We start from the raw sequence: 12837 nt of genomic DNA on the forward strand, positions 1-12837 counted from the left end.
CAATTATTTAAACATCTAAGTTAAAAAAAAAAACATGAAGATATTAATTAATTAGGCAAACATTTCACTAATGTAGACACACACACACTCACACACTCTTACACACAAACATGCGTGTGCAGCAGGGCTTGGAAGGCCCGCTAGACTTACGTCCTCTGACTCGTTCCGTCCTGTAGGATGGGGCAGACACACAAGCACACATGCACACAAACACTGAATTCAGTCATACCAACCTACACATAGATATATTCTGTTATTTCTAATGGTAGAGAGAGCAGAAGGGCTTGTCTCAGTGATGTGTTTTCCTCAGAGAGCCTTTGGTTGCCATACAGAAGCAGTTCTTTTTCTGTCACCCTTCATGTAGCAGCTCCAAGCCCCCAAGCAGCCTTTTTTTCTATCTGCAAGTCCAATCTTCTCTTTGTCCTTTGGTTCTGTCGTCAATGCAGTTCTATTCTGTTTCCAGCCCCCCTCATCTCTGCATATTGCTCCCCTCCCCACACATATACACTCCCTCACCTGCCTTCTGCATGGCCGATAACCACCAACCCCATGCACAAACCGTCTGTCATAGAATCAGCACAGACACAATTTATCTTACACAAATTGTTATCAGAATAGAAATATACAGAATGATAACAACTAATTTGCCTTTATGTTACCACATGTTCCTGTTAACACCTCTTGTGATCAACGTGACTCATTCAGTCTCAGTCTCATGAAACATCATTGGCAGATCACTGTGAGCCTCACAGGGCAGCCGGCCAAACAGCCTGTAGGCACAGGAGATCACCCCATCGCTCACCATCGCTTTATCCACCTCCCTTCTCCTTCTCCAGCAGACCTGGGGCAAATAGTACTGACATTTTATACTATTTCCATATGGATAGAGCTTAAATACAAGGGCAATTTATAGTGCGTCAAAGAGGGTTCCAGTCAATGAAGGAATACCAAACTCATTTTCTTTCTTACTGATACCAATATTCAAAGCGCAGGGTGGCCAATGGCCAATTTATTTTGCCGATTTGACGTTTTTAATTCTATATTTGATGAATGATTTTAATCTTAATTTTTCAGAGAAACAAAATGGACAAATTTAGCCTTTAGCTCGTAGCTGCTCCGCCCTGAGTTCACCAGGGAATCTCTGATCTTTTTAAAAGAAACTGCTTTACCGTTTTTTCCAGCTTTACTCACCGGGCCTGTTTATTGCAGTTAATTCAGCTCCCAGTAAAAACGTACTGAACAATGAACAATAAAGTAATCCTGGTCGGAAGAAGCTGTGTGCAAAGACAAACTGTTAATGTTTTGATAAGAGCCCCCTAGTGGCTGAAAATGACATATTGTATGTTTAAATGAACATTTATTTGACACTGTTATTGTCGGCGTTGTGTCTGTTTGCTTAAGTAGATCTGCACTCTGTCTGCAGTGCACTTATTTCAAATTCTTTAAAAAAATGTATCAGGGGAAACAAACAAATTTAACTGTAGGAAAATAAATAAAGTTTAAGTATAGTTAACAACAGCATTTAACAGCAGATAGCAAAATGTTTAAACTTACTTAACTGAAAAAATAATGTTAATCTTCCCGATTAATCGGTCTACTACTACTGTGTAATGTTAATGTCCTATAAAGAAATATCCATCTATGATCTTCATTTGAATATACTAATAAGGAAAGCATAAAGGTTGTTACCTGTGTGGATTGAAATGTATTATTTGACCCAGGTTTTTGCACCTCTGTCTCTTTCTCATGTTTTTATTTTATAACCCCAACCTGACATTAGATGCTCTCTTTCTCTCCTCATCTTTTTGGTTTTATCCTCAAACATTTCTTCCCTAAAAGCCTCCTCCCTGAACTAAAACATCCTAACATGCTTTACATGTATGGTTTTGGCTTCCCTAACATCTTAATCTGCCCCTTGATAATTACTACTGGAAGAATTTTCAAGAAGGTCGCCATCTCTGAGTTTATGCCTTACCTCCCGTACAACTTCCCCTGAGCACTTTGCCAATGAGAGAAATCCAAACGTTACCGTCGACCTTCCAACCAGTCCACAGAACAATGACCCATCTAGCTCCACTGCTTTTAACCTTCAATCTTCTCTGTCCTGAAAAGAGACGGCAGAGCCTTCAGGCAGGACCGCTTTCTTAGAGACACGGCCAACTAAGTCTGGTGATGTTTTCTTGACATAGTTTTTTCTTTTGTTTGTCTATTTTTGGTCACATTTTTCTCTTTACACGCTCCAGCTCATAACCTATTAACCTATTGATTTTCATTTCTCTATCATCTCTTTCCCTCAAGCTTTCCCTTCCAACACTTATTATATCTATTTTCTGGCAGAAGAAATATTTCTTTTCACCTCATATTTCCTTGAACCTGAACAATCATCTGCATTTTAGGTGGCCATTTTTTTTGTTTCTTCTTCTTTCTTTTTCCACAGAATGCTGCTCTCTCTCACCTATTAACCCTCCAAGTCTGTGCCCATTTTTCACACATTAGACATCAGATAATTAGCAATAGAGCTAGCTGCTCTATTATTTCAGCGTAGCCCCATCGTCTACAGATGTTCTTATTCCCTCCAATAACAGCCACGTTAAAACAACTCACAAACTCATTGTAATGTCGCCAACAGAGGATGCTTTCTGTGTACGGCTGCGCAGCTGCTTGTCCTGAGTGGCATATTGCGTGTGCATCGCATGCCGCATGAGGGTGGGATGTGCAAGAACGGTTTGGGGGAATAGAGACTTTAAAAAAAAGTTTTTAATGGATGGATTTAAGGAGAGGCATTTAATTGGGGTGTGGAGGAGGCATGATTAGCTGCATGTTTGGGTTGTCGCCGTCTTCTGTCACCAAACACACACGAACTTCACTCAGTCATCTGTGAGTTGGTGTGTGTCCTTGTATTGTCCGAATTATAAACCAACAAGACCTATAAAGGATCAAACCAATAAACGAAAACCAAAGTGTTCCCTTTCCTTATACTGGCCCCTTGGATACTTTTGGTTTATTGGTTAATCATTAGGTTGCTGTTGTTTTCACTGTGAACCTCCAAACCCCTAGGGGGAGCTCTGGGTAATAGTAGCTGCTGCTCAGCCTGTCCTCTTGTTTCTTCATTGAAGGCTCAATATCGCCAGTTTAACCAACCTGTGAGGTCTTCTGAATGTCAACAAACATACATTCATAACATTACAGTTTTGAAATAAATGGATATATAAGTCGAGGGATCTAAAATAAAATGTCTTCATTTAATACCTTTGCACTCACAGGTTCTTTCACACGACGAGACAGATTCAAATCTGTGAATTCCTACTTTGCACTGAATATTAAATATGCCTGATTTGACACTAGCTGAGTCTGAGACATTTGTAACAGGCTGATCGAGTCAGAGCCTGCTACAGATACTATGCACAGCTCCTTGAACTTCTTTACCCAGACCCCTCCCTTCTCCCCCTCCCCTCCCTGCCACCGACTCAACGCCCCTCCCCCTTGTCACCTGGAGGTTCCACATACATGCCACCCCGCTTACTTCCCCATTCTCTCACCGCTCACCCTGATTGGCTCTCCCACAGAGACTGCTCCGTATGGATCTGCCTGTGGCCGATGACAACACGGTCCACTTCAACTCCACTCTCATGGCCTTGATCCGCACAGCACTGGACATCAAGATCGCCAAGGGTGCTGAAGGTTTGGAATCCCTCTTACCTCCTTTTGTCCAGTTTTCACATACTTTCTTCTCCTTTTTCTTATTTCCTCCGTAGTGCAATGCCGACTGCTATTTCTGTGCTGAACACAGAAACCTTCAGCTCTTCCTGATGCTTGTATCTTAAGTACAGAGTGATTTCTATGGCAGTTGATGCTGAGTGTAGTAGCATGTTGTGTGTGAGGCTGAAGGTTGAGATCCTGTGGAATCAAGGTTCTGTCACAAACATGTAACAACCTGTGTACATTTGTCAATGCAGTTATGATTCGATCATAGCTATTGTCATAACCTTACTAATAAAACTGTGTTTGTTTGTCTTTGTTTTCCTGTTTGTATGTCCTCTCTTATACTTTTGTGCTTCAATCTGAATGAGTATGAATGGTTTGTGTGCACTTGTATGTGTAAACTATTAATGTACATTTCTGCGTGTGTCTAAATTAATGTGTGTCCATGTACTTGGGCATGTCCGTGTATCTATCTATATATGTGCATATGTATCTGTATGTATGTGCATGCGCGTGTTTGTTGAAATCTGCTTAGGTGGTGTTGACAAGCACCAGATGGACGCAGAGCTGAGGAAAGAGATGATGGCGATCTGGCCCAACCTCTCGCAGAAGACTCTGGATTTGCTGGTTACGCCTCACAAGTGTAAGTTGCAGAGTGTTGTGGCTTGGATGCAGCCACCCTGTGCCGCCCAGTGCTCCAACGTTGATTATCTTCACGCCACCTGAGGACCGCTTCTCTCAGTCAGTCTCTCTCACTGCTGCACCCTCTGATACAGCTGGCACATAACCCCACACATCCACACCCATACACCTCAGATCTAGGACGACATAATTATGTGAACATGAAGAAAAACAAACAGAAGAACTAACAAAGAACAGGCTGCACTGTAGACGCAGAACAACCACACACATGCAACACCCTAAGGCTGCATTCACACCAAATCAGGCAGTGCGACTAAACTCTGTCCTCCCATTCATTTGGGTGGGGATGTCATTTATGGTTGCGGCGGTCAGCCTCCGCAGGGGATGGTGGAAAAAGAAAACGCAGCGACGTAAAAGTAGTTTAACAGCTGACTTGAATGAACCTTGATGTTCGTTGAAGCAATTCTTTGGTAAAGTTAATTTCTGAAACAAGTTCCAGCACGAGGCACAGTCCCTCCATCTTTTCTTGTCTAGCTGCTGTGAAATTAATGAAGTTGCCTTCGAGCGCAGTTGGAAAAGTCGGAATCATAAAATCGCTATGACGAAAAATAATAAGTATCCTTGTGCTGCATGAGGGGATAAAGTTCACAACATGATGTCACACAAATGAGCCATTTAAGTGACAATCCCACGCCGCCGCACAACCCTGCAGCTTCGCACCCTGTCACCTTATTTGGTGTGAATGTAGCCAACTCCTATCCTTTCTTTCAGCTACAGAACCCACACTCATCAGAATATAGTCTTAGACCCAACACCTCTCCACCTCTCTGTGCCTGAGATCAGAGGGTGCCTCACTATAGATCAACTCTCTATAGACGTCTTTTCACTTCAGGGGTGGGCAGCTGTGTGCACTAGGCTGGCTTTGCTTGATACTGTATATTTTTTAGTGGTGTTACACAAATGCACAGGTGCTAATGCACTAGTTGCATGAAACAGCAGTTGCTTTAGTTTATGAAATGCATGAGTTTTCTTTTGTGTTGATTCTTCAGATCACATGATTGCATTTTCTGAGAGCGACTGAATTTTGTTTTATCTATATAAAGTGAGATGCTTTGATTTCAAGATTTTACCTGTGAAAAATATAAATGCTATGTAGTGTTAAACTAAAGTAAGATACAGTAAAAAAAAAAAAAAAATCTATCCGTCTGTGAAAAGACTATTTGCTCAATGTTGTGTGTGTAAGATGTTTCTCTGTTTTGTGTGCATGCCTCACCCCTTTCTACCATTCCTCGCGCTCAGGGTCCATACCAAAGGTCTAATCTTGCAGGGTAACTTGTCATTCTCTCAGCAGCCACAGACCTGACAGTGGGGAAAATCTACGCTGCTATGATGATCATGGAGTACTACCGACAGAGCAAGATCAAGCGCTCGCAGGCTCTTCGTGATGAGCAGGTACTGCTGTCTCAAGGAGAAAAGCACCTGCATCCAAACCTTTAAAGTCAAAGGCAGACTGACGCACTGAATCCAAAATCTGCAGGGCTGTAGTCCCATTCATGTAAGCCTGGGCTGTGACAACCTCTGTCCACATCCAAGGAGGAGTCCTTATTCAGTCACCTAAAAGGGGCATACAGGGTGTGAGCACAACAATTCAGCAATCTAATAGATTCTCCTATCTCCCGATATGCAACGCTCCTTCTGTAACAGACAAAACAGTGCTGCCATCTGCTGGGCAAAGTTTGTTATTTCTTGATTTTAGAATTGGCAGAACATTTTTTTTATTCATTATTTAAATATACTTCAAAATTTAAAATGCTAATTTAGCCCATTATTTGTACCAATTTGTTGCAGTTATTTAGCATTTATATGCCTGAAACTGCTTGGTTTGTTTTTAAGCAGGCTCAAGTGTTGTCACAGCCCCTGAGGTGCCCATGGCTGAAACATAATGGGAGCCCTCATAATGGCTACTTTTGCCGAGCTCTTTATTCTCTTCCTTGTCGACTGTTTGTGAAGATGCGATACCTCCTCACTCCCTATCACCCATGCTTGTAACCTTGGACTGTTAGATTTGCATTATGATATTGCTGCACCCTACTCTTCAGGTAAATGACAGAGCTGACCGCCCTCCGCATGAGATCAGAAGATGATATCTTATTAGAACTGAAATGTAATGGTCCTCAACAAGTTTATGCAGGCAGCTCGGACCATAATTATTTGAAGAGCTGCATGCTCCTGACCACACTCAGCAACCTGATATTCCATTGCACGTGTAAAGATACTTACGAAGTCTCTCAAACATCAGCAAACCTCTTTCAGCCTCTTATTGCTTCCTCACACACCTTTTCCCATCCTCCTTCCTTTACAGTCCTCTGGCCTCATGCAGTGCCCCACTATAGACCCATTGTTTTATCTACCCCACTTATTTCGCAGCTCCACCTGCCACCTACATTGTCTCGACCGGGCTATCGTATGTTGTAGCAACACCCAGTGAGAGACCTCTGCAGTGTTTCATCATCCACCAATTATAATTAGTGCAGGTACCAACACACGACAATTTAAAAGTGTGTTTTACAAGTTATACATTATATCGTAGTCAGTGCTTGCACTCATAGATGGAAGGTTTGCCACGGTGGGGATTTTAATTAAGGTTTACGTAACATTCTAATATCACAAAGCTTTCTAACTTGCATGTGTAACAGGTTAAAGACCACTTTGAAATTGTGAAAGGCGGTTATTAGGTAGTACTGTTGAAACTTCTTAAGTAGATGACTAATACCTGAATGACAACGAATGTAGCATTGTCCCATCATGCATTTCACCTGCTGTATGTTCCCCTCCACAGGATTGTTGCCTTGTTAATCTGCCATGATGTCCTCCATCCCTCCTTTGAACGAGGCCCCTCTTTTATTTCTCCCCTTTATGTCGGTACCAATTCTACTTCCCCTGCTGTGAAAAAATGTTATGTTTTCTCCTATGTTTTCTACCACTATTAGAGTATTTAGGCCCATCATCGGATGACAACTGATCATCAGATGAAACCCTGAATGATCACTGATCATTCTTTTTTATTCTACCCTGAGCTCCAGACTGAGTGGGTGAATTCCACTTCCTTATTGGACCGTATAAAGCACTCTACCGTTTAGAGTCCTGGACCTGGACGCCTCAAAGGGTTGCCAGGTCCTAGAATGCACTTTGAGTCCACCCATGTCTTTCTCTTGCTAGCTGCTGGGCATCAGTTGCTCAAGAATCCCTCCCTCCCGTTTATTACTCCTCCATTACGTCTTTTGCCTGGCCTTGCTTCAGTCGACAGCCCCCTCTCTACATGCCCTCTGTTCCTGCTCTGCCCCTTCTCCCTCCATTTCCCTGTCAGTCTGCCTGATAGCTGGCGACGGCCATGTTGTATATCTCACACAGAATCGAACGCCATTACTGTTTCAGCGCGTGGAGCCACCTTCCCCCGCCCAGGATGGGGGTCCGGGACTTAACAACGCCCTCCCTCCACCTGAGATAACAGGGACTGTCAACGGCCTGTGAGTTGGATGCTGGTTGTCATGTTTTACTTTACAGGAGTAAAGCAGACTAGTTTAAAGGAATACTTCACCCACAAAATGACCATTTGGATATCAATCACTCACACCCTTGTTAACTTGAATTCTTGAACAAAACCTTTGTTTTTCTCGCATGCCTCCACCTCCAATCCTAAAAAGGAGAGTCTTGATGACCGCGTTTAACGGCAGCTAAACTATATCAAAGCATCAGCATCGCTCGTGCAGCATAATCCAAGTCTCATTTATCACGTTGGATGCTCGTTACTTCCCAGACACATTCGTTTTCACTAAAACATTACTATTTAAAACACTGAAACACATGAAAATGCATGTGTTTGTAAAGTAGTGAGCATACGGCTGGATAAATGAGACTTTGATTATACTGCATGATTTGTGTGAGAGTTTGTAAACGGGTGTTTTGATGTTGCTTTGCTGTTGTTCAACGTGGTCCCGGTAAGAATTTTCTGCATTTTTTAAAATGTATTAGTCATTCAGCGTGGAGGCATGCAAGTAAAACAAAGTTTTCTTTAAGAATTCAGGGTAAAGAGCGGTAAGCAGTTAATATACAAATGATCATTTTGTGGGTGAAGTATTTCTTTAAAAAAATGATGTGTCTGTGATGTAATGTTTGTGTGTGTCATAGGCCGGTGCAGGGCGGAGTCTCGGAGAGCCAATCTTGGGTGACGGCTCGTGCTCAGGAGATGTCCGAGAAGGTTGGCAGCTGGAGCCCTGAGGGACACCCTGAGGACAGCCTGGGAAGCATGAGCAACTCTCAGGTAGAAAGCTCCTACAGGCACACTCCCAGGACCAGACATCTAACAGCACAAACACACACACTATACAAATAAAATACATCTTTGTCGCACACCAAGTTTCTGTGGACTCAAACACTCGACCCATTCAACATTTGTTTTTACTTTCATGTCATTGCTACCAAATGAACTCCCAAAGAACAATTGAGGACACTTGAGTGGTAAAATGAATTAGGATCTCATGCAGTCACAGATTGAAAGCGGTCTCTCCTTTATTCATGACCCCTGTGTGTTACATGAATTAGAAGAAGACACAAGGACATCAGGTTTGTGTTACCCTTCATTACACCTGAGGTTAAAGCTAGGGTGGGTAATGTATTTTAGAATTTATATTTCATATATTTGTTGAAATACTCTTTACATCCCGAACAGCAATCAATCATTTAAATCCTCTGCCAAAAAACTGATGTGTAGCTATCGCAGGACTCTAATAAGTGCGTCCAATCCTTTCATTCGGCCCAAATAAAAGGATTTTGCGCTCATTCTGCCCGCGCAATCATCTTTCACAAGCTGCTAGCTTGACAGCTGTGAGGACTAACAAAAGCCATGTTTGTTGTTTACATTCGATATGATACATTACGTTCATAATGATAATGAGAGTGGCTTTAGAGGGAGGCCTGAAGGAACGGGCTGTCAGTGTTGCAAACTTGGCCACTTTCTAATTTGATTTACCGACTTTGCGAGCTAGCGCTGCTAGCTACTTTCAGGGGAAAACAGCTGGCAACACAGAGCTGGGTTTGTCAGTTGGATCATTTTAAAATCTAGCTCACTCTAATTGCCTTCTCCAATGTTACCTACCCAAGCTTTAAAGTAGAAATATTGCAATCTTTTGTTGATCAGGGCATTGACTTGCTTCTTGTTTCATGTTTTTACACCCCATTCCAGTGCTATCTGTATCAGCAATATTAACCTACACTTATGACTGAGGGCAAAGCTTGTCAGTAGTTGTGAAGATAAACATTCTTCTTAAATACTGCACTACTATATAGTCGAAGCCACTTTGGCCCAAAACAAAGAAAGTCAGAGCTCATACTGTCCCTTCGTTACTGCCTTGTTGCCTTTATTGTTTCTGCTGAGTAGGTCATTTTCATGTCCTGTGATCTCTTACACCTCGATTTTTCTGTTAGCATTGGACATGGCGTTAAACTTTCCTTTGATTAGTTCCATCTCTCAAAACTGTCTCTTAACACAATTTTTTATCTTACTGAATTTTTCCTTCGCCGTACATTTCCATATTTCATTGAGAGTCAATCTTTGCCTCTTCTGTCTTCAGAGTGGTTCATGTCTTTGTCATCATGCTGTTAAACCTCTCTGCTTGTAAGACCTCCTGGAGGGCCTGACTGGTCTCTGTATCAGTCAGGCCTATCACACAGCCACTTCTCCATATCAATCAACAGAGGTCTGGAGAAGTTTAAACTCAGGAGCTGGAGAGAAGAGAGTGGCTGTCGGCTTCATTCAAACTAGTTTGAATGATAACCCGAAGTGAATCAAATCATAAAGCACAAACAACAACAGGACAAATGCTTTTATAGGAAGACAACACCCAAACACTAAAATGTAACGAGAGGACCGACAGAGTCAATGAGCAGTGAGCACATGCTGCGTTTATTTTTCTAATATTACATCATTTAGAGTTTATTATATTTTCTCTGATCTTTTCTGAATGAATGAAATAGCTGGTACTCCATCTCAGCTAATGATTAAAGGGTTAGGGTTAGTTCTATACAGCCCCGGATGCCATATTTAGCTCCATTTGTCAAGGTATACTCCAAACAAAATAGAATTTGGCATATTTGCGCCGGATACTTTGCATGGTAGTACCTGAAAACAACATGCTGGACTTCGACAACAATGTGGCAACATTTTCACGCAACCTCCTGTCGTGCCTACATTGCATCAGCGCATGCACTGTCATGTGATCGGTTGTATTTTTCACATGTCCTCTGGGCTGCATGTGAGTTCCCCTTGAAATCAATTCCTGCTGTGACTCACAAGCTTCTCCATTTGGCATCGATGCCATTAAACAAAGAATCTTTGCATTTGCGTGACGCTCCATTTTTGACGGCAGCCTTTGCAAACATGAAATTAGATTTTATTTGGAGTATACTCACGATCTTAAGACCCAAACACTCGATTCCTGTTTCATTCATCGCACACTTTAAAACCAAAACAACAAACAAAGGCAAAGTCCCTCCTCACACTCACACACTCACCAAATTCTCCCACTGACTACTTTTACCTCTCTGAGACCCTCAATTCTCTGTTTTCTTTGGATAACAAACTTTCCCACCTATCCCCCTACTCCCAGTCAGTTTTCATGGCAGCCGTCACACCATCTCCTGCTCTCCTGCTCTGTTTTCAGACGGTAGAGATGAGAGAGATGGGGCAGGATGGTTACTCGGATACTGAGCACTTTCCACCAATGGAAGGCCATGGCAGGGCCGCTTCCATGCCCCGCCTCCCAGGCGACAACCAAGTGAGCAGCATTCTCACCTTTCCACTCTCTTTCTATTTCCCTCATTATCTCTGTTCCTCATCTCATTTTGGTTTGAAAAGATCGTATTCTCAAAGGTCTGACTTGTTGCTTGAAGATTTATTGCTGTGGTTACTCGAATCCATGTTGGAAAAGGTTTGCCACAGGGTCAAAAAGGTTTCTGCCAAATAAAGACCTTATTGACAAATGCCTACTGCCACTGGTGTTGTACTGGGCAAAGGTTACATGTTCCTTTAGAATCACCAGTAATGTGACCACCATTAAACAAGATTTCCTATCGTGACAATATTTCTGGCTAAAACATGGAAATGTTTTGCTGAAATGTTGCACTCCAAACTTGAATTCAAAAGGGTCACAGCAAGGCAAAGTGAGATCTTCTGCTCCTTTTCTCTTCTTCTTCTTCTTCTTCTTCTTCTTCTTCTTCTTCTTCTTCTGTTGTCGTCTTCTCTTCCTCTCATCCTGACACCTGCATGGAGGTTTTTTTAACCGTGGTTGTCCCGTTTCCATCTAACACTCATCCATTTTATACTGTTTCATACTCTGGTGAGTGCTCTGGTTGTCATATGCGCACAACATATTTATAAATACAAATGTGCACACACATACATATACAGTTTACACACTTCGCTGCCCGTCATTATTTCCTCTTCTTTTGTAAAGACCCTGATTTATTTATCTTTTTCTTGTTGTTTTTCTACTAAACTGTCTCTTCCTTCCTATTAAAGGTTTTGCCCGGGCTAAACTCTATTAGAATTTTGGGGGCTTATTTTTTTTGTCCACCAGGACTGGAACCAGCATGATGTGTTACAGATGTGTGTGTATGTGTGTGTGTGTGTGTGTTACACGTGTGTGTGTGTTGTGGATGTGCCGCTCACCGTTGTCTGTGCCCTGAAACACTGTTTCTGTCACTGTTGTCTGCTGTTGAGTCGACTACACGTGTATGTGTGTGTGCGTGTGTGTGTGCGTGTGTGTGTGCGTGTGTGTGTGTGTGTATGTATGTGTGTGTGTGTGTGTGTGTATGCATATCCATTTGTGCGTGTATTTCGCTGATTGTCGTCATTGCTGTTGTGACCGTGGTGCCGTTGATTGAGCATTTTCATGGAGACATCGTCTATATAACCCTGTTTTGGCTCCAACCACCCCCCAGTCTCTGTGGTAAGTGTTTCTCTTCCACCTTCACTGCTGCTTCGATGTCTAATCAGACTCACTTTCTCTGTCCCTTCTTCTCTTTCTGTCTGTTTTCTTTCCTCTCTCCACTCTGGTACACCATCTCTTTCTGGGTTCAACCTCCACCTAACACTCTATGGTTTCTACTTGTTACTGAACTGTACCCCTTTTCTCTTTCATTGTGTATCAATCCATTCCTGTCTCCCTTACTTCTCTTCCTCCCTTCTTCTGTGTGTGACCTCACCTTGGGTGCATTTGTGGCTCTGTGTGTGTCTGCGTGTGTGTGTCTGCGTGTGTGTGTGTGTGTGTGTGTGTGTGTGTGTGTGTGTGTGTGTGTGTGTAACTGTGCGCGTGTGTCTTCTCTGTGCTCATACAGCAGCGGAGGAAAGGGAGACAACGTGGCAGTAACCTCAGTGTATGTACCCTGTCTACCCTGTCTCGTCTCTCTTTCTCTTTTCTCTCACACTTTCACTCT

At 42.6% G+C, this 12837-nt stretch overlaps 1 protein-coding gene across 5 annotated transcripts in view; it reads left to right on the forward strand.

Annotated features, from left to right (window-relative positions):
- Positions 1–12837, forward strand: part of cacna1aa (calcium channel, voltage-dependent, P/Q type, alpha 1A subunit, a) — an 83339-nt gene that overhangs the window by 61698 nt on the left and 8804 nt on the right. For 3 of the 5 annotated variants that reach the window (XM_029437479.1, XM_029437480.1, XM_029437481.1), the window contains exons 41-46: positions 3567–3681; positions 4238–4345; positions 5693–5796; positions 7756–7871; positions 8533–8665; positions 11064–11177. In XM_029437479.1, the coding sequence (XP_029293339.1) occupies positions 3567–3681; positions 4238–4345; positions 5693–5796; positions 7756–7871; positions 8533–8665; positions 11064–11177 (690 nt within the window). The remainder of the gene's footprint in view (positions 1–3566; positions 3682–4237; positions 4346–5692; positions 5797–7755; positions 7872–8532; positions 8666–11063; positions 11178–12837) is intronic. The other 2 variants (XM_029437483.1, XM_029437482.1) reach the window with 2 other exon arrangements.

This window comes from Cottoperca gobio, chromosome 8 (genome assembly GCF_900634415.1).
Source record: "Cottoperca gobio chromosome 8, fCotGob3.1, whole genome shotgun sequence".
Lineage (NCBI taxonomy): Eukaryota > Metazoa > Chordata > Actinopteri > Perciformes > Bovichtidae > Cottoperca > Cottoperca gobio.